The sequence below is a fragment of the Hippocampus guttulatus genome, chromosome 12, assembly GCF_054856545.1.
Source record: "Hippocampus guttulatus isolate MCC_2025c chromosome 12, RoL_Hgut_1.0, whole genome shotgun sequence".
NCBI classification, from domain to species: domain Eukaryota; kingdom Metazoa; phylum Chordata; class Actinopteri; order Syngnathiformes; family Syngnathidae; genus Hippocampus; species Hippocampus guttulatus.
Window position 1 is genome coordinate 210,112 of NC_141272.1, and position 21,300 is coordinate 231,411.

The window sequence follows — 21,300 nt, forward strand, 5'->3', positions numbered from 1 at the left end:
ACAGACGATTGGAGGTCGCCATCTGATTCGTTTACTGAACCTCAACGTCTTCATACAGAGTCAGCAGCGTCTTTGGAACAATATAAAGTCGTGACGTCGGCAAATAGAACATTACATATACATATAGATTGATTCGTTTAATTCTATGTGTTCCTTTCCGACCGACCAATGGCCGGCCTTGATTATGGATGGATTCTCACGCGTGCGCGGGTGAGACCTGCGAGCCGCTCGTTACCAAATCAGACGCCCTTTGATTGGCCGATTCGAGAAAAAGGCGGGCTCCTGTCTGATTTTATTTGTTGCGTTTCCCGCCATTGGTTAGGCTGGAGGCGGGTTTATTCAAGTCAACTTGTGCGCCGAGCGTTCCGTTTCCGGTGAGCGGTCGAACATTTGCCATTGTTAACATGGAGCTAAGCTAGCCGGGCGCTTGACGGCGAGCGGCCGGCAGAACGCGCCGACTGCGGCAGTCCTCTCCGCAGTCGCAAGAAGAGATGAGCCGCCGCGAGGCCTCGAGGAGCTGACGGGTAGGTCGCCTCGCTGTCGCTCCGTGCTAACACCATCGGCTAGCTAACAGTCAACGGGGAAAGCCGTAGAGAGCCCCCGAGGCGTAACGACCGCGACGCGGCATCCCGCAAAGTGCGCGTGAAACGTTCTATCGAACAAACAAGAGTCCACTCGGCACGGGATGCGCTAAACGATGTGCTGTGACATCGGACGCGAGCGCAAGGGGGAGGGATGAACCGAGTCATTTTGCAAAGAAACTCGACATTTCCAACACTGCCTCCAATGGGCCGTACCGGGCGCGGAGGAGGGAGCACGTGTCCTACAATAACAAAGACCGTTCAAAACAACGACCGTGCTGTGAAAGTATTTACAGCACTTGATTTATTTTAGGCCTTTAAACACACTTTGAAAATAATAGAAATGTATCTAAAGTTATTGAGAGAACAAGTGCGACGGATAAGACGAAACATTGGAGAAACGATGTCGCCTGTTGACGTCATCCGAAATCCTGCCCAAAGATGTCGATTCTAAAATGAAACGCTTTCCGTAGGCTTCAAAAGCAGGATTGAAGAGGCTGACGCACCGAATCGGCTTCAGCCCCCCCCCCCCCCCCAAAAAAAATCCTGTTTTCCATCTTCCGACTTTAGCATCGAACCAGTCTGCATTGGAATTACACCCAAAATGAACCGGAGATGGAACAAAATATTGATGAATTATACAAACAACGTTTTAAAAATAGAGGCGCAGCGTCTACGGCGCGCCTCGAACACGCAAGACGGCGCCCCAAGATGTGACGCTTGCCATCCATCGTGTTGTTTCAGGTGTAACGGGGGGAAATTGCAGGCATCGGAATGGCCGGCTGCAAGCCGAACTCCGGGCTTGTCGCCTGTCCCGCGGGCGAGCCCCCCCCGATTGCCGCCGGGCCCAGCGACGCTCGCATCATGACCGCACGGGCCGCTCCGGCTGAAGATCAACGCCCGACGTCGCATCGCCGGCACGTGCGGGTGTGTCTTTGCCTCCCGTTTTGATGGCTAGCCAAGCGCTCGTCACGCAAAGCTTTCCCTTTGTTTTCTGCTCGTTAATCTCTGTTTTGTTCGGTGCTTTTTGCCTCGTCCTGCGAGGGCAAACGTTGGCGGCCGCCGTCGCGCTAATGCCAACGTTCGGGGCCGCGGCCGAGGCTTATTTTCCGAAGGGCGGGCTCCGACGGGCACGCGCTCGCTCGCGCCAGTCGAAGGTCGATGATGAGCAGTAAAAGGTCTGACGCCCCGCCGCGCCCTCCCGGGCGCCGGCGCGCTTCCGAGTCGCGACGTGTCCGCGCGCTCGCCGCCACGCTCACAGCAACGGGAAGTGTCGTCACGACAGGAGTCCGTGCGCAGGTCATCTCGGCTCCTTGTGATCATTTCCGACAACAAAAAAGAGTGACAAGAGTTGAGCGTCGGTCCCGGGAGGGGCGGGGCTACTGATCTCAAGTTTTCAACCTGAGACCTTCATTCGGGATTTGACAAAATGGTCATTTGAAGTGAAACGGCGCGGCTCTAAAAGGGAGTCGTCGATTCGTGCGGTCATCACTTAGTTGGTCACCGAAGCTGCGCCGCTCTCACGCCGTCGCGTGCCGTTGTGTGAATGCGCGGCAGGCGGAGGACGGCGGGCGTGGCCTTCTTCCTCGGCGGAGCTTGGCTGGGATCTCGCCGCCATATGACGCCGTGGGGGGCGAGAACGCGCGTGCGTGCGCTCAGGTCATCGATGGCGGAGGTGTGTTCATTGTGAAAGTCTTCATCTCGTCTGCCGTTCATACTTGTTCCAAGCTTCCTAGCTGGAGAAGTGGACGGTGCGCTTTGTGTGGCCAAAACGTTGCGGGGTCATTCTTGATTCAAAACATTTGGCCGGGCAGGAAGCTCGAGAATGCCGTCTCCACCGCCGCCATCTTCGTCGAAGGAGCCGAGCCGCACCCGCCGGCACCTCGGAGGAGAGCCGTGACGCGCCGCGGATGCGCGCCGCTCGCTCCTGAGAAGGCCGGCGTCTGACCGCAAGTGTCCTTTCGTGCGGGGCTGAGCGAGTGGCCAGAAGCCAAAGTGGCATTAGCAGCTGACTTGTACAATAAAAGGAGGCGTCCGCCGCTCATCCATGCGTGTGACTTGCCTCCAAAGTATACCCGTGCCGTGGTGTGAAGGGGAAGACCCCAATCATAATTCAAACTTGCGTCTCGTGTCTTGCGGAACCCATTTGGCCGTACTCGCCAGCGACGGGACAGAAAGGCTTCCAAGCCTCACAAGGCTGCGTTTCGCCATCGCCGCAAGTCAGCATTTTTGGGACAAAACCACTTGCTCGGACCGCATTGCCAACCTCTCACTATGAGCCCATTTCTTTCTTTTCCACTATTTCCTTGGTGGATTTCATGACGCTACGTCACACGACGTCACGCACTTCATTAAAAAAAAAACAAACCGAAACCATTTCCCAAAGAAAATGACAAGGCATCGCCGCTAACCACGCGGGGAGTGCGCACTCTGCCGGGGAAATGTAGCAGTGCACCCATTTCTCGGCGGGGGGCGTCTTTTGAGCCCGACGGGCCCGACACTCGAAAGCCCATTTTCAGGGCGCCACAATACGCTCGGAGACCTTCCGCGTCTCGACAACCCGCCGTCACGCGGCCGCGTCGACTACTTCCGTCCGGCAGTTCTTCAGTGACTTCCGCCCCGACTTACCGAAGGGGTTTGTCGTTTTCAAAAGTAAGCGCGGCCACACAAAACTACCTTGGAAACGGATTGATAAAGGAAAGCTAGAAAAACAAGTCGACCCTTGGAATGAAACGGTTCGGCCGCGCCTCGAACAGCGCACGGGGGGAGGGGCGCGAGCAGGAGGCCCCGCTGGGAGGGATCGTCTCGTCGTCCGTCCTCTTCCAAAAGCGCAATCGTGCCTTTGTTTGAAGTAACGGCGCGTGACGCGCTCGTCGCGCTTTTCGCCACTCGGACATTTGAAACGATTGCGAAATCGCCCGTTGTCGTTCGGGTTGCTTCGCGTTTCGAAGCGGAAGTGGCCACTCGAGAAAGTCGGACGAACTTGGCCACCGCGGCGTCTCTGGCGAGCGGCTCGCCCGAGACACCCCTGCCGGCATGAAGCCGCTCGGGGGGCCCAAGGACTCCCGAGGAGGAACCGCGACGGAGGGCGACCCGTGGAAGGCGCACGTCCTGCTGCAGCTGCGCCGCAGAGACCGCGAGCAGTGCCACCGCTTCCGAGACCTCGTCTGCGCCTGTAAGACGCCGCGCACCCCCGCTCGAATGTTCCGATGGAGACCGTCGCGGTTCGGACCCCCCACCGCTGTTCGCGGCGCTCGCCAACAATTGACGCCCGGTACAAAACGAGAAAAGAATAGACAAGTGCGGATTGGGTCAAAGAACTTCGGATAAAAACGCACACGAGATGCATATTTTTTTTAAACGATGAAGGTGCCGTTTGGGAAATTTGCGAACGGCGATGTATCCTCGGTGTTTTGTTGCGCTCGAGTTGGACAAATCCAATTGCGGTCGTGCCTTGAGACGCAAACTTGAAGTGTCCCGAGACACTTTCCCTCCCGACCGAGACGAGATTTGTCACATCCAAACCGACGAACGTGATTGGAAGTAAGCAAATGATTCAAGACGCTCCCGAAAAGCCGGCGCGGGCTCATCGCGTTCCATCAGCTTTTTTTCTTGAAACGACATTTGGAAAAGCGAGGACGCTCATCGGAACGGGCGCTGCGATTGGCATCGAATACGCGGCGGCGCCGGCGGAACGGGTTGCGGCGGTCCGCCCGCAGAGCGGCGGGCGGGGTGTCGGCGCTGTTGGAGGATGATCCAACAGGGGGAAGCGTGTTGTTGTCGACACGGCGGGATCCCTTGACCGTTCTCCACTTCCCCAGGTCCTCCGCGCGTTCGTTTGATTCGGGCTGAGTTGATGTGCAAAAGTCAGAGGCTGGAAATGGAGAAGTTCTTGCAAGATGTTTTACTGAACGTTCAGGGCACAACACGAATCGATTCGGGCTCCCGCGAGTCTCGGATTTCATCAGGAAGCCCCGAGCAACTACAGTCACACGTACATATAGGCATAGTATGTTAATTCTATTAATTTAGGGGCGGGCGGGCGGTCCTTCCCCTTATGTAAAAATCTGAAACAAAGAAAGGTCAATGTAGTTCAATCTTGGCATTCTGACAAAGTACAGACCATATCTCGAGTCAAGAGTTCCTCCTCTAGGGACCTTGACAGCCTTCGGGAACTTTCCCAAGGCGGGAGACGCAAAAGAAAACACTTGGAGGGCTGTTAATCACTCAAGGGGAGATAGGAGCTTCAAACTACATTCTTTGTTTGAAGTAGCGGATGTTCAGGACAGAGACCTCATAGTCAAGGTCGACCTGTCTGTGATACAAAGTTTTAAGCTAAACATATAACATAGGTGATATCTTCAGCACTCGGCGGCGGCTTTTGGCCTTCTTTCAGACTCTGGCCTGCTGGACAAAAGCGGCGGGACCGACTGGATCCTGGCGAGCGGAAGACGCGGCGCCGTCTCGCCGTCGCGCGTGCAGCTCGAGAAGGCCGCCGGAGAGGTCCGAGCGCCTGACGCGTGACCTTTTCTCTGCCCGTCTTTATTTAGCGCGCGCGCTCGCTCGCTCATTTGGCTCGGCGGTCATCTGCCACGCCGCTTCAAATCGACGGGCCGCAGAGGCGGCGCTCGAGTCTCGGCCGCTCCGAAGAAAAGTCGGCCACGTCGGCACATCTCTTTGCAAAATCGCATCGAGTTGCGTGAGAGTCAACAAAAAAGCCAAAGGCGACTGTCCGACTTTGGTTGCAGCTGGCGTATCAAGTGGTGGAGAGGCAGCGGCGGGTGAAAATGCAAGACCACGTTTTGGAGGAGCAGCGTGACAGGTCTGATGCGCGCGCGCCGAAATGAAAATTGGCCGAAAAAACGCAGTTCTTTGGTACTTGAGAAGATGTCGACGACCGAGGGCGATCGCTTTGAAAAGGCCTCGCGTGCCCCATCAGGCTGCTGCGAGACGAGCGGCGGCTGGCGGGCGCGCGGGACCTGCGCCGGCAGCTGCGCCTGCGGGCCGAGCGGCTGGGCGAGCAGAACGGGCGCTTGAAGGCCGACTACGACGCCCTGATGGAGCGCCAGGGGCGGGCCGAGCGCCGCCTCAGGGAGGAGAAGCTCCGAGGGAGCGGCCTGCTGGAGGACGTCATGGCGCTCAAGCGGCAGGCCGCCGCGCGGCTCAACCGGCGAAACCACAGACGCTCCGGGTGCGCCCGTGCCCTTCCTTCAGCCGAAATACGGGAGGGTGGGGGGGGGGGGTGCTCACCGTCGCGGCTCCACTCCGACATGATTGGTCAAAATGAGGCTGTCGGCCGCTTCCTGCAGAATCCAAAAGCTCCCGGCGGGGGGGAAGAAAGCTGGCCAATAGACAGATGAGGGGCCAAACATGCACAACAAGTCCCATTTTGCCATTTCCAAAAATGCGAGCCTGAACGTGGCCCGAGGTGCGGCGGCCCCTTCCCGGCCACCTCGCAGCTCTCCCCCCCCCCCCCCCTCCTCCTCGTTGTTGGCTGACACGATTCGCGTGGCTCAGCACATCGAATGAAATGAAAGTGTTCTTTTGTGACTCAGAGCTCAAGACGTCAACCTGCAGAAGGAGCTGCAGACCGCCGCCACCTCCCAGGTCAACGTCGACGGGTGAGGCAGGCGTTCCCTTGCCTCGCCAAACCGTAAAAATCCATCGACCGACGCGTCCGGCGTGAAAAGCCGACGGGGCACGCCCATGATTGGGATTTCATTTTCCTGCTCGCTGCATCCAGCGAGTCTTGCACTCGTGTCCGTGTGGAAGTCCATTCACGGGAAGCCTTTTGTGCGTTTTCCAGCTCGTTGGGCGCCGCACGCTGGAGGTGTTCAGCGCCGAAGAAAAAGCCGGCGGAAAAAAGTCCCGGCCGACCCCTGAGGTGAGACTCGCCTCGAGCGGGCTTCTCCGGCACTTGAGAACGGTCCGAGGACAAAAGAAGGCCGCTCGCGATCCCTGGCTTGAATCCCTACGACGTCACCCCAACTGAGGCGGCAGCGGCCAAAAACGCCAAGCGGACTTTCCTCCTCCTTCCTTTTCTCAGATCCGCCGCGGCCTCGCACGGCTCTCCGAGGATCCCGGCGTCCATCAGAGATCTCTTTGTGTGAGCGCCTGGATCGCCTCCGTGAGGTCAGAGCGCGCCGGTCCGGTCCTCCGGCCCCGCTCGGCCTCCGACGGAAGGGGCGCGCCTCGCCTCGCCTCGCGCGGCCTCCGATATCTCCTTCTGAGTCCGACCGCTGTCGACAGGAGGAGGCGGGGCCCATCCGAGCCGGCTTCGGAAGAGGAGGAGCCGGCGAGTCCCGTCAGAGTCCCGGCGTCGGCTCGGGTTCCCGGCCGAGCCTTGCACGTACTGGTAAGCTCGTCGGCCCGCCTCCCGATTCGGCCCTTTCCCCGACCGGTCCCGCGAGAGGATCCCGCTCGGACCGGCTTTTGTCCGAGCCGCGTTGGGAGTCAATTTGTCTCGGGCCGGTCCCGACCGTCGCCGCGTCAACCCCGCGCCGCGTGTTCAATCGACGTCCCGTCGCTTTGGTAGAAATCCAAAATATGGGAAGCGCTCCCGGGCATCGAGGGCACGGTCTCGGGCCTCCATCTTTTTCGCGCGGAGTCTTCCCCGAACGTTTGCGGCGGCGTTCTTGGGTGAGACGAGCGGCAAGATGAAATGCCGGCCTTTGATTTGACAGGAAGCCCACGAGCAGGGCGTCAACGCGGCGGCCTTCTGCTCCAGCTCCGCCCTGCTGGCCAGCGCGGGAACCGACAGGGTGGTCAAAGTGTGGCGGGTCCGAGCGGGTAAGCCGCCGCGGAGAAGGTCGGCCCCCCCGGCCGCTCGGCGCTAACTCGGATCGCGCTCACCCGACGTCGGCCGATCTCGTCGCGTTTTGCCGTCCGATGACGCCGACCCGGCTCGCGCTTTTCTGTGGCCGATGCGTTCAGGCGCCCTCAGACACCAGACCACCTTGGACGGCAGCACGGAGGGTCTGACCTGCGTCCAGTTTGACCCCACGGTGAGTAGCGCCCGCGACCTTTGGAGCCGGGCTCATTCAAGACGGCGCCGCTGATCGCGCAGGGTCGCAGGATCCTGGCGGGCTCGTACGACAAATCGGCTCTGTTGTGGTGCTTGGACCGCCCCGTCGCCAAGGTAACCGCCGCACCGGAGAGCGAGCCGCGGGGTTGCCGCGTGCGCGTCCCGGCCTTGACGCAAACGTTTGCGCTTGCCTGACGCGCCGTGCGACTGACTGACGCACCGCGCGTCTGTGTGTGTGTGTGTGTGTGCGCCAGCTGACCCTGACGGGCCACGGCAGGAAGGTGACGGCCGCTCGCTTCAGCCGCCATCAAGTGGTGACGGGAAGCGCCGACGGCACCGTCAGGATTTGGGACCTCCAACGAGCCGCCTGTACGTGGCCCGAAAGCCGCCCGTGCCTGCGCCCGCGCCGGCGCGGCGACTAATCTGCCGACGCGCCTTGTCGTTCAGGTGTCCACTTGGCCCAAGCGTCGTCCTTCTGCAGCGACGTCGTCTGCTCGGAAAACGTGGCCATCAGCGGACATTTCGATCGCAAGATCCGATTGTGGGACACCAGGCGAGGCCCCGAAGCCGCCGCCTCGCCGCGCGAAGCGTCACTCGAATTCTCGTCCCCCATTGAAATGAATGGCGCTGCCGCTAATCTGTTCCAGCCTCGCCTCGACAAAGAACAACCGAGCATTCTTGCCGTTTTTTTTTTTTTTTTTTTTAAATTCCAGCGCCGGTAACCTCCCCTCATATCGCGCTTGACAAGAAATAGCGATCGAAATCTCGAGCGCGGCTTGGCGCCGTTGTCACGGGCGCGTTTATTTGTCGGGCGAGGCATTCCGTCCGACGTGTCGTTTGGCTTCAGGCTGTCCGGCTGCGTCCGCTGTCTGTCGGCGCAGGGCAAAGTGACGTCTTTGGACCTCAGCGCCGACGGCCGGCATCTGCTCAGCTGTTGCCGCGACGACGGCCTGCAGCTGCACGACGTCCGCCGGTGGAGCCCCCGCAGCGCCGCCTTCAGGTGAACTGCGTGACGGTTCGCCTACCTACGAAATGGGTCCATTTCCATCACAATGAATACACGTGAATGAAAACAGACACGCAAGGCGCTCTTTGTCGAAAGAAGAATGTTTAAGTCGTGGGAGTTGACTGAAGCGGCGAACGTTTTGTGCCTTTGGGTCAGAGCGGAAGGCTTCAAATGCGCCAGTGACAGCACCAAAGCGGCCATCAGGTGAGCTTTTGCCAACAAGCGTCTCCACCTCCAAGCCGCCTTTCATGCCCGCCGTCCTCTCAGCCCCGACGCTCGCTTCGCGGCGGCGGGATCGGCGGACGGCGCCGTCTACGTTTGGAACGTCTCGGCCGGAGAGCTGGAGACGCGCCTGGCCGACGATCACAGGTACCGTCCGTTTAGCTCGTTTGAAGAGGACCGGCATTTTTTCAAAAAAAGAAGAATCGACAAGTGAAGTGCTGGATTGCACTCTCCAAAATCTTTAGCACGGTGGCAAATTAGCGGCTAGTCGCGAATTTGTCTCGGGTCCATCGTGCGCAAACGAGGAGTTGGAATGGATTTGTGCGAGGCGAGCTCGAAGGTTGTTCCACCTCGGTTAACGGTGCGGACCTGCTCTTCCTTTTGCTTCTCCAGCGCCTCGGTCAGCGCCGTCTGCTGGTCGTCGTCCGGCGAGTACGCGGCCAGCGTGGACAAAAAGGGGCGGGCCGTCCTCTGGAGCGACCTCTGAAGGCGACGCCGAGGCCCGGGAGACTTTCTTCTTTGTCCCTTTGGCAAATGTTGAGTTACGGCGCCACCCTTTGGCCGCGGAGTGAAATGCGGACGGTCCACTTCCCCGGCGAGCCGAAGCCCGAACCCTCGCGGCGTCGCATCCCTCCCCTCCGTGAAGTTTTTTCCGAAACAAAGCGCTTTGCTTTTGCTTTGTGTTTAGTTGACGCGGCTTTTTCTGTTTTGTTTCTTCTCGTGCTTTTTAAATGACGCGTCATCTGTAGCGTCGCGTAAAGAATAAAAGAAAGGGGAAAAGTCCGTTCCTCTTGTTTTCCTTTTCTGAAATGTCGCGCGTTTTCCCAGTGGCGTGTTTGGCTCGAAGGAGGCACGTAAGTGTTGTGTTCACGTGGGGAACTGGGACTGAACTTCCGCGAGGCGTGCCCGCCTCTCCCTCGTCTCCTCTCTCGTCTCCCGCTCGCGACGCACGCACGTGACGTCATCGCACAGCGACTCTGTAGTCTCGGTCCGACGCGATTACGCCGCGGCAACGTCCGGCGGGCGGCTCCGGGATCGACGAGACGCCACCCGCAAGCCTTCGCGCGTCCAGGAGGTGGCGATGTTGACTCTGTGGCTTCGAAAAGGTCCCCCTCCCCAAAAAAGGGGGGGGGGAGGGTTGCATATTCTTCTTGGACTTCATTTTGATGCTCTCATTGGAGTGAAGATTTCTGCTGAATTGGCGCTTGAATTGCTCCCATGTGATGGGGCTTTGGTGGGGGGGGGGGGCTTTCGTGAGCTCTCCGCGGATCACGTGACTGCATAGAACACTTCCTCCCTTCAGTTTCCACGGTGACGGGCTCCATCCTCCTGCTCCTCCTCCTCCTCCTCATCTTCATCTTCCTCGGCGTGTCCGCTTGCTCGTCATTGCTGGCGTCAGGATGGCAGAGAAAGGAACCAGGTAGCCTTTGCGCGTGTGCGGTGGGCGCGGGTGTGGCTGGCGTCGCGTGCAGTCGCTTGCAATTTTTTTGTTTCCTCAGTCGTGTCATGGCAGCGAGGGGCGCATTTCAAACTTGATTTTGTCCAACGTCATGCGGGTGTGCGCGTGGGTGTGCGCGTGTGAGGAGAGAGAGAGAGATGTGACGGAGTAGAAGATGGTTACCATGACAACACAGTCAGAACCACACGTGAACTCGCGGTCGGAAAAAGAAGCGGATCGAAAGTTGAAAGTAGTCTCGGGAGGGGGAGACGAGGGCGAAAAGCGCGTGATGTCACGCGGCGCAGACAGGAAGTGGCTGAGCGGCCAAAACAAGAACGAGCCCGAAGGACACATGGGCGGCGCCGCACTTTCCTGAAAGACTTCAAAGGCGACAAAAGGACGCGGGAGTTTTCTGCGGACCCGGGTCAAAGTGACCCCACCCCGCCGGAGGTGTCAAAAATCAATTACCGCTCAAATCAATCGACAGCTGTCGGTTTTCAATCGGTGAATCGATTTCACCGATTGAAAAAAATATATATATTTTTTCTGTAACGGACGAATGGCGTTTTGCGAGCGTTTGGCCTAACCAGTGCGGTCTCGCCGCCGATTCATCTCAAGGCGGTTTCGGGTGAAGCTTGGAATGGTCTCGGGGGGGGCTCGAAACATCGAGAGCAAAACGTTCACCGCCGGTTGAATTCCGAAGGCCAATCCCAAGCGTCTCCTTTCACTTTCAGGGTGTTTAAAAAAGCAAGTCCCAACGGGAGGGTGAGTCCCGCTCCCGTCCTCCCCTTCCTCGCTTCCGACGCCACGGGCCGCACCGAACCCCTCTCGCTCCTTTCAGCTCACCGTCTACCTGGGGAAGAGAGACTTTGTGGACCACGTCGACCGAGTGGAGCCCGTCGGTAAGAGAAAAGAAAGAAAGATTCCCCCCCCCCCAACCCCCCTTCGGCGACGCTGAAGCGCATCATCGGCTCCGGTGGCCTTTTCCCCATCAGACGGCGTCATCCTGGTCGATCCCGAGTACTTGATGGAGAGAAAAGGTTTGGGGGCAAAGTTGCGAGCCGGCGCAGCTTCGCCAAATGCTTTTGCGGACGCGGCCGCGCTTTGCTTGTTTTGCAGTCTTCGCCACGCTCACCTGCGCTTTCCGCTACGGCCGCGAAGATCTGGACGTGCTGGGCTTGACCTTCCGCAAAGATCTCTTTGTGGCCAACGCGCAGGTGTTCCCTCCCGTCGGCGAGGCCGAGAGCGACGTGACCCGTTTGCAGGAGCGGCTGATGAAGAAACTGGGAGAGCACGCCTACCCCTTCGCCTTCCAGGTAGGCTCCTCGGTTCGGAAAGGCCGGGACGCGGCCCGCTATCGGCGGAGACGCCCGATCACTCCCGGTTCGTCCGCCAGTAGCGCCGTCCGGCTTTGCCGGCGCTGCGATTGTCTTTCCAGATGCCGCTCAACCTGCCTTGCTCCGTCACGCTGCAGCCGGGCCCCGAGGACACCGGAAAGGTAGCCGGCGCTCGCCCGTCTTCGGGGTCGGACGTTGGCGCCGCCGGGTGACGAACGAGCGCGCGTCTGCTCCGCAGGCCTGCGGCGTGGACTTTGAAGTCAAAGTGTTTTGCGGGGACAGCGCCGAGGAAAAGATTCGCAGAAGGTAAGAGGCTCTTCCGGCGCATGCATTATGAATGCCGGCGCATTAGCGGCCGAAAGGTTTCCCGAGGCGGGCGCCCGATTGAAAGCGCCGCGCGCCGCCGCCGCGGGCCGCGCAGGAACTCGGTGCGCCTGGTGATCCGCAAGGTTCAGTTCGCCCCCGAGAAAGCCGGGCCGCAGCCGGCCGCCGAGACCGCCCGGCGCTTCCTGATGTCGGACAAAGCGCTCCACCTGGAGGCGTCTCTGGACAAGCAGGTGAGGCCGCCGCCGTGGAGGAGGAGGAGGAACCCGCCCCAGCGGCCGGCGCTCTGGCCTCTTTCAGATCTACTACCACGGCGAGCCCATCGGCGTCAACGTTCACGTCACCAACAACAGCAGCAAGACGGTGAAGAAGACGAAGGTGTCAGGTACGGGGGCCGGGGCCCCCCCCCCCCCCCTCTGTCGCTTCCGCTCACCGGCGCTCACCCGCGCCCTGTCGTCCTCCGCAGTGCGACAATACGCCGACATCTGCCTGTTCAACACGGCGCAGTACAAATGTCCAGTGGCGTGCCAAGAGTCCGAGTGAGTCCCGTCCGTCTCTTTCGCGGGGGGGGGCGGGGGGCGGGGCAACCCGGACCGACGCGCGCCTCGCGCAAAGGAAAAAACTTGGCGACGACTCGAGCCTCACGCAAAGACACGTGGGAAGGAAAACAAACCAAAAAGAACGGCAGCTAGCATCCAGCGTCCGCTAGCCAAATGCTCAGCCGGAGCGGGCAAACGCCAGAGGCGCGCCGGCTAACGATGCGGTCGGGACGCGCGCGGGCAGACGGACGCCAGGGCGGTTCTCGCATGCGTCTATTCTTTATCCTCTGCCAAAAACCACCGACACTCTCTCTCGCCGGGACAGCGTCCGTCCATCTGGTAGACTACCGGTCGCGACGGCTCCTTCGTTGGTCTTCTCAGGGACGCGGTGGCTTCCGCTTCCACCTCCTGCAAGGTTTTCACCCTGACGCCGTTCCTGTGCAACAACCGAGAGAAGCGAGGCCTGGCGCTGGATGGAAAGTTGAAGCACGAAGACACCAACTTGGCCTCCAGTACGCAGTGAGTCCGCACGCCTGCACGGGGGCCCCCGAGATCTCGGTCGGACGGTCGCTTTGGCTTTTTTTTTGTTTTTGCTCCGCCTTCCAATGGGAGGCCAAAATAGATGCGGCCGCAACGTGGAAAATGCGGGCCGAGAGCCGTCCGGGGCCTTCCCGTCGCCCTTTTCCGTTTGGGCTTTTGGAGCGAGCGACGCGGGGCCGCTTCGGGCGAGCCCCCCCCGTCGGCCGGGCGAGTCCTTCTCCCGACCGGCGGCGCTCGCCGACGTTTGCGTTGACGATTTTCAAAAGGTCGGAGGGGGACTCGGCGAAGCGTTTCAATCCATCTCGGGGATTTCAGGAAAAACCGCAGCCTCCACTCGGGAGTCTTTCCGTCCCGTCGGAGGCGCGCCGAGCTCGCCTTTTTCCAAGAGCTTTGCGGCAAACCCTTTGAGAGGGCCCGCGCCGTCGCCAAAGTGCCCAACGCGGAGCGCGAAAAGAAAAAGTCAAAAGCCAAAGCCTCCGAACGATGTGCGCGCCGAGCGGAAACGAATGCGCATGTGTTCAGGTTGCGCGAGGGCGCCGACAAGGAGATGTTGGGCATCGTGGTGTCGTACAAAGTCAAAGTCAAGCTGCTGGTTTCTCGAGGCGGGTCAGTCAGCTCGCTGGCTTTTCATTTTGCCCAGCGGCGGCTCGCCATTGAGCATCTTGTCCGCTTTGTGCCCCGCAGGCTCCTGGGAGACTTGGCCCCCAGGTAAGCCGGGACCCCTCGCTCCGCCGCGCGCGGCGAGCGGCCGGCCCGCCGCTTCCCCGTCGCAAGGCCGCCGTGCGCCACCGAGCGCCCGGGACGCATTTCTGGGGGGACGGCGTCCGGGGGCTCCGTCGAAGCGTTTCCACGTCGACGTTTCAGTCGATGGCGATTTCTGCCACGTGAATCGAAGGAGCCGACGCTTGTAAATGGGGCCCGCGGCAATCTGTTCGGTTCAAAGGGGAGGGCGGACTTGGTTGTCCCCCTGAAAATGTTTGCAAATTGAAAATCCTTCCCAAGGTGCGATCGGGGCCAATTTGCGGGGCGGCGGCGGCGGCGGCTCCAGCGTCTCACCCGCTCTTCTGCTTCCCAGCGACGTGTCCCTGGAGCTTCCCTTCACGCTGATGCACCCCAAGCCTCGCCAAGAGTCGGCGCACGGGGAAGAAAGTAAGGGCCGGCCCGAGGCGCGGCCGGCCGGGGACGCGTCTCATCCGCCTTGTCTCGCAGCCGCCGACCGAGCGCCGAGCGACGCCAACCTGATCCGGTTTGACGCCACGTAAGCATCGCGCGTGCGGGACGAGGGGAGGCGGGCCTCCGCGAAGCATCGTTTCGGTCCCCGTCCGGGTTTCGGGCGCCGGGCGTTCCCTGGCTCAAAAGCGGTTCGCCGTCCGGAAATGGGGGCCGCCGTATCTGGCCTTCCGGCGAAAGATCGTAACTGACGGACGTGGACGTCTTTGGCGCCGCGCGTTTGGATTGTTTCCACCCCGGGCAAGTTAGCGCTTTGACGGGCCACGAGGGTCCGAGAAGGGCTTCCGAGGAGAAAAACATCCCATGGTCACCCCGACCGGCTCGTCTCTTAAGCTCGCGTAGCGTCATCGCCGCCGGCGGGAGGAGGTGCGCTTTCATGTCGTGACTCACGTTGGGACTTTTGTCTTTGGTTCTTGGGCTCCGCAGCGGCGATGACGGCGACGCCGACGCCGACGACGACATCGTCTTTGAAGACTTTGCCCGTCAGCGGCTTATCGGCACGAAAGAGGACGAGGACGAAGAGGCGGCGGAGGTTCACCACAGATAGAGCGGGCGGGAGCGGGGGCGCCGCCCGCAGGTCCCGGGAACACTTTGCGGCGCACGCGCGCTCCTTTGTCTTCCGCGGCGCGTCTCCGGCCGACGACCGGGCGCCGGCGGCCTGGCGCGCCGTTGCGCGTCCGATCGGATTCCACTCGGAGCATCTGCATGCGTACGCTTCCCGTTCATCGTCAGGCGCAGTCGGCGTCCCGTGGCGTCTTCCCACAGTCCGGACGAGCCTCTGCACCGGAGATGGCGCGGGAACACATCCGATGCATCTTTTTTGAAATGAATAGGCCAGGGCGGGGGCTTTTGCGATGCGCTTGCCCCCGCGCGCCGGTGAAATGGCGTCGAGCGACGGGCCCTCGACGTGCGTCGACGCCTTCGCAAGTGAGCGACGGTATCGTGCGCGCACGTGAATCCCAATAAAGCACGACTCATCCTGTCGCCTGAGAAGGAATGTCTTTGCAAGTTGACAACGGTGGCGGCAACCTTGCCCGCTTTCAGTGGTGGCAATTTTCTGCGCGTACGCGGAAATCTGCCGTTTTATTTCTTAAATGGATCATTTTTGTGAATGGTCTAAATCCGTTGAGAAAATTTTAGGGGGGGGGGGGTCAGGCAGCTTACGGTCGAGTTTTCACCAGCTCTCCCGATCGGTCTTTCCATCTTCCGATTGTAAACAGCCCCGCGATCGGACGCGTACGATGTCTTACTCGTTGCGATTGGTGGCCCCGTCCAGGCCGCGCCCCTTTCGGCTTTTTTTCATCACTAGCCATTGCCGTCCCCGAGTGGTTGACGACAACAACGACAAGCGACAATTTTGTCAAGGGCCGCCGTTTCAAATGCGCTTTAAAAACGTGACGAACGCAGACGCAGATGGCGGGCCAACCGCAACGAGCAGCAATCGTCCCATTCCACTGACTCGTTTGTTTGTCTGGGATTTTGCGTGGAAACGCGGCCCGCAACGATCATTCTGACATCCTCTTATTTTTCTTGGGGGTGTGGGGGGGGGGGGAGTAAAGGTAGGTCTGGCAACACGGATTAACAATAGCATCGATTGAATTTTCATAGCCTTGAATTGAAGGTCACAAAAGCAACAAAAAAGTTGGCTCCGAAATCAACAAAATGACAGCAAACTTGAGGTTGACTCCAAGCAAAGTGCTCCGACGCATCAACAGCGAGGGGAGAAGAACATGCCGGAACGGCCGGCGCTCGACTTTGACTCGGAGGACCGACCGAGACGTCCGCGGCCGACGGCGACCGCGAGCGCAAACTTGCCAAGGAGCCAACGGTGAGGCTGCAGCCCAACACGCTCAGACGGGGGCTCGGGGCCTTTCCTGCCCCCCCCGGATGACCCGAACCGACCGCCCGCTGACCTCGCTCTCTGAATGGCGGCACCGCCTTCCCGCCACAGGTCGGGCGGGACGGGGGATTCTGGGTGCGGCGGGTCGGACCGGCGTCGAAAAGCCCCCCAACGCCCCCGTGAAGAGGAGGAGTCGAGCGAGTGACGCGAAGCCGTCCGGTCGCCATGGTTTCAGCCTACCTCTCGCGGCCGTGCGCGCGCGGTCGCGAGAGGCCGGCCGGTTGGGACGGGAGCTCGATGGCGACCGCCCGGCAAACCTGAAGGCGGAAGGGACGGACGCGCCGCGCGCAACCCGAGCGACGGGGTCATAAGGGGGGGCGGAGGAAGGACGGCCGGCGCGTGACGACTCTTGCGGTGAGCACCGGGCCGCTTTTGTCGGCCGCCGAGGGGGCGTCTTGGGGCTCCGTTTTTCCTCTTTGATCTTTGCGGGAGAAATAAGAGGGAGTCCAGATCGATGGATCCATCATCTAGCTAGCTCTCTCTCTCTCTCTATGTGTAGAGAGAGGGAGAGAAAGACACACGCACACAATTTGCTGTCCTGTCCTCCTCGGCCAGGAAGCGTGACGCCACGGCGCTCCCCTCAGAGATGCCTCTGTTGCTAGGATACCGCAGGCTGACGTCTTGTGCCATTTTTGGGGGGAGAGACGTCGTACGGGCGGAGGGGAGGGACGCAATCGTGGCCGATTCGGGAACATTTGTCGCAAATCGCCCTCGCCCCGACGGATGGGCGGGAATGCCGCCGATAAGCCGAGGAGAGCGCCGCGTCGCCTTTCTCAAAACAGACGGCGGCGGCTCGGTGAAGGAGACCGTCTTTTTTGGGCGTGCGCCTCGGCCACCGGGGAGCGCTATCGCGCAGGCGCGGAGATGGTCACGAGTCCTTCCTCGGCCGCACCGCCACGAGTCATTCTTTGCGGAGGATAAGTCTCGGCGCCGGGAGTCCGCTCCGCGTCCGTGCGTCGCTCCCCCCCCCGTTGAGGCTCCGAGATCGCTCGGCAACACGCGCGCTCTTTGTGTCGGCGCTCGAAGAGCCGAGCGAGGGCGAGCGGGGAGGCGAGGCGAGGCGAGGCGGGACTCGCCCGGTCGCGCTCCCGGAGCCGGGCCCTCGGCCCTCGGCCCTCGGCTTTGTGGCCAAAGTCCGCGCGGCTTTTGTTGGGTCGCCGGAGATTCCGGAAGGGCTTTGAGGGAGCGGAACCCCCGCCGCGCCCCCTCGCCGCGCTCGGCCCGGCTCTCTTCATCAAGGGGGCCACCTGCCGTCAGCTCGCGGGAGTCTTGCGGATGCCTCGTCGCTTCCTCGCTGGCAGCCTCTTTGCTATGGATCTCGTCCTTTTGGCTTTTGAGCTCTCGCTACCGTTTGTTGCGTAGGTCTGCCTTTGTTTTGTGATTTGGGCTTTTTCTAGCCTGGAGTGAATACGTCGCTTCTGGTTTTCCCGCCTTGCCTTTTGCGCTAAGCGCTTTTTGAGCTCCCGGTCCGAGTTTTGACCGGCGCTTTATGTTCCGATTTTGTCGGTGCGACTTTTGTACACGCAAAGGCTTTTTGCTGCGGAGACCTTGTTGGACGTCGACACTTTTTGGGATCCCAAAAGTTGATTCGGTCGGTCCGAACGGTGACCCGCTTTTCCGCTTCTCGCCCGACGGCCTTTTGCAACGCTGTCCCTCTGCGCTCAGGTCCCCCCCCCCCACCCCCCGGGCACGATGACGTCGCAGGAGGAGGCCTCTCGGACCTTGCGCGGGTTTTCCCACGACGTGGAGGAGCGCTGCCTTGGGGCCTACGACCACCTGGTCATCCAGAACGCTTCGGACATGGTCAGAGAGAGCGACCGCCTTCGAAACGATGCCAACCGGGAGAAAAAACACAAGAAACGGCAAGGGGAGGCCATCAAAAGGTGAGCCGCCAGCGCGCTTTGACTCGTACCCCCCCCCCCCCCCCCCCCTTTGAGAACGCCGGTCGCCGTGGCCCGCAACCGCTTTTGGCGATCGGTTCCAAAGGTGTGCCCTCGCGATTGTCTTTCTCTCCTGCCGTGTTTTAGCCGCCGGGCGACGGTTCTTTCGCTCCTGTTCTTTGCGCTTCGCGGATCTTTTTGGTTGTGTTCTTCTCTCGGCCGCCTCATTTGTTTCCTTTATCGTGTCGTCGTCTTTGCCGCGATTCTTGAACACGCGCTCGTGGGCTCACGCGGAGGCGACGGCCCGGAAGATTTGTCCGCAAAGCGCCGCCCTTCGGTCCGGGTTGACGTTGCCCCCCCGAGTCTCTTTGAAGGCCGCGCGGGCTTCTCCCCGTTTGCCCAGGCCCGAGGAGGAGGCGGCGGGCGCGGCGGACGAGGCCCACCGCGGCAAGCATTCGCGAATGGGTTCGGCGGATCTCCCGCCCGCTCCCGGCCGGGCCTCGGGCGTCCGCTCTCAGTCCCTCGACTCGGTGGGCGGCGGCGGCGACGACGACGAGCGCAAGCGGCCGCCGCCCAAACCCAGGAGGGATCCCGGCACCAAACTCAGCGGCAGCTCCGAGGCGCTCCACGCGCCAGACGAAGGTGAGCGCCGTCCCGCCGCCGCCTTTGTCGGGACTCCGCTCGGCTTCTCTTCGGCGCCGCGTCTTTGTCCGTTCCCGCTCGCCGGATGCTTGTCTCCTGTGCCGGCAGTTCACTCCCACCCGTGCGGCGAGGACTGGAGGAGGACGCCTCCGCCCAAACCCAAGCGCAACCCCGGCACGCAGCTCAGCTCATCCTTGGACGAAGCGGGCCGCTCTCCGGCTCCCCGGGACGAGCCCGAGTCGGTTTACGTCGAAATGGCCGCCAAGGTGGCGGCGGAAGGTGGGGCCGACCCGGACGAGTCGGTGTACGAGGAAATGAAATACTCGGAGCGGCGCCCGCCCCCGCGCCGCATCCCCCAGCCCTTTCCCAACCTCCCGGCGCCCCGGCCGCCGCCGCCGCCGCCGGTCTTCCCGCCCTTCCCGCCGGCGCGCTCGCCCAACTCGGACGAGTCGCCGCTGACCCCCGTGGACGTCGCTCGGCTGTCCGTGGCGGGCAAGAAGGCCGAAAGGGGCGCGGACGAAGAGGAGCGGCCGCCCGCTCGCGACGCGGCCCCCTCGGGTCGCTCCTCGGCGCCGCCGCTTCCTCGCGGGCCGCGGGCGGAGCCGGACGAGGCCTCGCCGCGCAGCCGGTCGGCGTGCCCCTCCCCCGTCGGCGCGGCCCGCTCTCGGACGCCTTTGAGCCCGAAGGGGCCGCCCCCCTACGACGCCTCGATGGCCGAGCGCGGCGGCCGGCCCCCGCCGACGTCCGCCCGACGGCCGGCCGCCGCCGAGCGGAGCGGCGCCGAAGGTACGACGTCGGAGTCGTCTCGTTTGCCACGCGACCGGGTCATCGATCGATCGATTGAAAGCGCCGCAAATAACGGCCGCTCTCAAAGTTGGCGCTCGGGTACTCGTCGCTAAAGTCGATTCCGACGTTAGCGGTCACTCGCGTGAGGTGACCGCGGCTTCCAAAATGCGCCGCCGTCCCGATGGATCGCCAGACGTTCCCGTCGATTGAAAACCGCGTTGCCGGCATCCGCGTCGCACGTGAGGGAGCGCGCCGGGAAAATGGAAGCCGCTAGAGAGGCGGAAGAAGCTCACGCTGGCGTCCTTTGCCGTCGGGAGCTCCTGGAAACAAAGAGCGAGAGAAACCGGGGCGGCGACGTTCGCCGAGTAGCAAAGCGCGAGGGCCGACCTCCTCGCGCCGACGCTTTTGGCGCCCCGTGACATGTCGCGACCCTTCGTGATTGGCCAACGTTTGCGTAGAGCGCCTCGGCGGAAAACGTTCCGGGAAGCCGCTCGGCCATCCCGACCTGACGCTGTTCTCGTCCTTGCTCTTGTCGTCATCTGAGCACAGAATTCAAGCGTTTGCATCCGCTCGGTCGCTCGTCGTCGGCGGCGGCGGCGCCCTCCGCGCCGCGAGACCATCCCGCCCTCAGCCAGGTAAGGCCAAAACAAACCCCCTCCCTCCATCGCCGACGATTCCGAGATCTCGCCGAAATCCTCCGTCGGAAGCCGAGCGCGTCCGCCGAGGACGGACGAAAGCGACGCGGGCGAATGCCGTTCGTTGCATCTGTTCCAGATGCCGTGGCTGTGCCGGGACGTCACCGTGATGGAGACCATCGAGAAGAAACGAGTTTTGTGCGGCGAGATCAAAAGTCGCCGGCGAGCCGCCCTCCCCGCCGGGGCGAGGAAACAACCGCCGCCGTACCCGGCGGCCGTCTCCTGGGACACCGCCATCTGAGCCGGCGCGCGACCGAATCCTCCTCGGAGAAGCGGCGGGCCGACGGCAACGGCGGAAAAATGCGCCGCCGAGGCTCTTCGGCAGACTCGCCTGGTTTCGACGCGCGACCCGCCGCGTCGGCTCGACGTCGACGGCTAGCGCATCCGCGACCGTCCTTCATTCCGCTGACGCAAGAGTTTCAAACGAAAGGCACGTTGACCGACGTGCGCGCTCACCAAATGGCGGCTTCCAAACAAGCAAAGCGCCTTCGCGGGAAGGCGATCGCGGAGAGAAACCGACACGTGTTTGCCGAGCGTCGCTAACGGCGAGCGTTTGCTAGCGCAGGCCAACCGAGGCGCCGCCGCAAGCGGCCACGTTCCGGGACCGAAATTCGGCCCGGGAGTTTTGTTGGACGGTCGCGCGCCGGCCGACGCGGGCCCGATGGTGGTCGCCGAATGTCCGGCGCCGGGGCTCCAAAAGTGAGTTCGGACTACAAGCCATCGCTCCGACGCACAAAATATGGCGAGATGTTTTTTCATTCGGACCACTTGCTGTTCACGAGGAATAAAGTATCGTGGTTGCTGTGCGTGTGTTTGAACTCGCATGATTGTGTCAGCGCAAGGTGTGCGTTTCGGGAGAAAACAATGAAACGACGGGCGCGGGGGCGGGCAAATCTTAAGCTCGCATTTGGTGACGCCGATAGCATTCAGCTCGAGAGAGAATATTTCCTTCTCCGCCGCCGGAAGGATGCGTCGCCGATTTCCTTTCCGGAGTAGAACGCGAGAGACGTCCGGCATTTGCCGATTCACGGCTTTCGGAACCCGCGCTTCTCCTACGGAGCTTCTCGCAAGGCAACCGAGGCTGCCCTCTGCTGGGTAGAATGACACCTTGCACCCTGTGACGTCGGCAGACCTTGTGTTCGGATTGATCCAAGTA

The 21,300-nt window shown here is 61.6% G+C and overlaps 3 protein-coding genes and 1 long non-coding RNA gene across 24 annotated transcripts; 3 read left to right on the plus strand and 1 right to left on the minus strand.

Moving 5' to 3' along the window:
* Positions 1-333: 333 nt before the first annotated feature.
* Positions 334-9,616, plus strand: atg16l2 (ATG16 autophagy related 16-like 2 (S. cerevisiae)). 8 transcript variants are annotated; one of them, XM_086124826.1, is made up of 19 exons: positions 1,360-1,508; positions 2,139-2,256; positions 2,396-3,756; positions 4,978-5,084; positions 5,330-5,403; positions 5,521-5,772; positions 6,137-6,202; positions 6,388-6,465; positions 6,628-6,687; positions 6,831-6,936; positions 7,265-7,370; positions 7,515-7,585; positions 7,648-7,719; positions 7,860-7,974; positions 8,053-8,158; positions 8,453-8,605; positions 8,768-8,815; positions 8,879-8,980; positions 9,227-9,616. In XM_086124826.1, exons 3-19 carry the CDS (start codon positions 3,618-3,620, stop codon positions 9,318-9,320), a joined length of 1,749 nt encoding a protein of 582 aa, XP_085980952.1. In that variant the 5' UTR covers positions 1,360-1,508; positions 2,139-2,256; positions 2,396-3,617; the 3' UTR covers positions 9,321-9,616. The 8 variants fall into 8 exon arrangements, 7 of the variants coding, with proteins under 7 accessions (XP_085980955.1, XP_085980956.1, XP_085980952.1 ...); XR_015102409.1 differs by lacking the exon at positions 9,227-9,616 and having other exon boundaries at positions 8,682-8,815; XM_086124831.1 differs by lacking the exon at positions 4,978-5,084.
* On the minus strand, positions 8,376-9,351 carry LOC147196823 (uncharacterized). The gene is made up of 2 exons (XR_015102413.1): positions 9,203-9,351; positions 8,376-8,630 (listed from the first exon to the last, which is right to left on the minus strand). It is a non-coding gene; the product is annotated as an uncharacterized LOC147196823 (long non-coding RNA).
* A 440-nt stretch (positions 9,617-10,056) lies between the features above and the next one.
* Positions 10,057-15,225, plus strand: LOC147196824 (beta-arrestin-1-like). Of its 13 annotated transcripts, XM_086124842.1 has the most exons (15): positions 10,070-10,253; positions 11,006-11,036; positions 11,113-11,173; positions 11,267-11,311; positions 11,391-11,587; positions 11,710-11,769; positions 11,847-11,914; positions 12,030-12,165; positions 12,233-12,317; positions 12,399-12,471; positions 12,853-12,990; positions 13,534-13,617; positions 13,696-13,719; positions 14,087-14,269; positions 14,668-15,225. In XM_086124842.1, exons 1-15 carry the CDS (start codon positions 10,234-10,236, stop codon positions 14,786-14,788), a joined length of 1,326 nt encoding a protein of 441 aa, XP_085980968.1. In that variant the 5' UTR covers positions 10,070-10,233; the 3' UTR covers positions 14,789-15,225. The 13 variants fall into 13 exon arrangements, 11 of the variants coding, with proteins under 11 accessions (XP_085980967.1, XP_085980969.1, XP_085980960.1 ...); XM_086124840.1 differs by having other exon boundaries at positions 10,068-10,253; positions 13,534-13,719; XM_086124839.1 differs by having other exon boundaries at positions 10,065-10,253; positions 11,746-11,769; positions 12,030-12,317; positions 12,853-12,983; positions 13,534-13,719.
* Positions 15,226-15,788: 563 nt separating this feature from the next.
* On the plus strand, positions 15,789-20,950 carry LOC147196825 (neuronal tyrosine-phosphorylated phosphoinositide-3-kinase adapter 2-like). Of its 2 annotated transcripts, XM_086124845.1 has the most exons (5): positions 15,789-18,024; positions 18,425-18,663; positions 18,772-19,449; positions 19,999-20,084; positions 20,224-20,950. In XM_086124845.1, exons 1-5 carry the CDS (start codon positions 17,834-17,836, stop codon positions 20,383-20,385), a joined length of 1,356 nt encoding a protein of 451 aa, XP_085980971.1. In that variant the 5' UTR covers positions 15,789-17,833; the 3' UTR covers positions 20,386-20,950. The 2 variants fall into 2 exon arrangements, with proteins under 2 accessions (XP_085980971.1, XP_085980970.1); XM_086124844.1 differs by having other exon boundaries at positions 18,425-19,449.
* Positions 20,951-21,300: the final 350 nt, after the last annotated feature.

What these genes read in the sequence shown, in the direction of transcription:
- LOC147196825 (XM_086124844.1), top strand. Translation starts at nt 17,834, where the DNA reads ATGACGTCGCAGGAGGAGGCCTCTCGGACCTTGCGCGGGTTTTCCCAC. An exon ending in CAAGGGGAGGCCATCAAAAG is followed by an intron (nt 18,025 to 18,424) that starts GTGAGCCGCCAG and finishes CCGTTTGCCCAG; the next exon opens with GCCCGAGGAGGAGGCGGCGG. An exon ending in CGAGCGGAGCGGCGCCGAAG is followed by an intron (nt 19,450 to 19,998) that starts GTACGACGTCGG and finishes ATCTGAGCACAG; the next exon opens with AATTCAAGCGTTTGCATCCG.
- atg16l2 (XM_086124826.1), top strand. Translation starts at nt 3,618, where the DNA reads ATGAAGCCGCTCGGGGGGCCCAAGGACTCCCGAGGAGGAACCGCGACG. An exon ending in GCGTCCAGTTTGACCCCACG is followed by an intron (nt 7,586 to 7,647) that starts GTGAGTAGCGCC and finishes CTGATCGCGCAG; the next exon opens with GGTCGCAGGATCCTGGCGGG. An exon ending in TGGACCGCCCCGTCGCCAAG is followed by an intron (nt 7,720 to 7,859) that starts GTAACCGCCGCA and finishes TGTGTGCGCCAG; the next exon opens with CTGACCCTGACGGGCCACGG.
- LOC147196824 (XM_086124833.1), top strand. Translation starts at nt 10,234, where the DNA reads ATGGCAGAGAAAGGAACCAG. An exon ending in GTACTTGATGGAGAGAAAAG is followed by an intron (nt 11,312 to 11,390) that starts GTTTGGGGGCAA and finishes CTTGTTTTGCAG; the next exon opens with TCTTCGCCACGCTCACCTGC. An exon ending in GCCCCGAGGACACCGGAAAG is followed by an intron (nt 11,770 to 11,846) that starts GTAGCCGGCGCT and finishes TCTGCTCCGCAG; the next exon opens with GCCTGCGGCGTGGACTTTGA.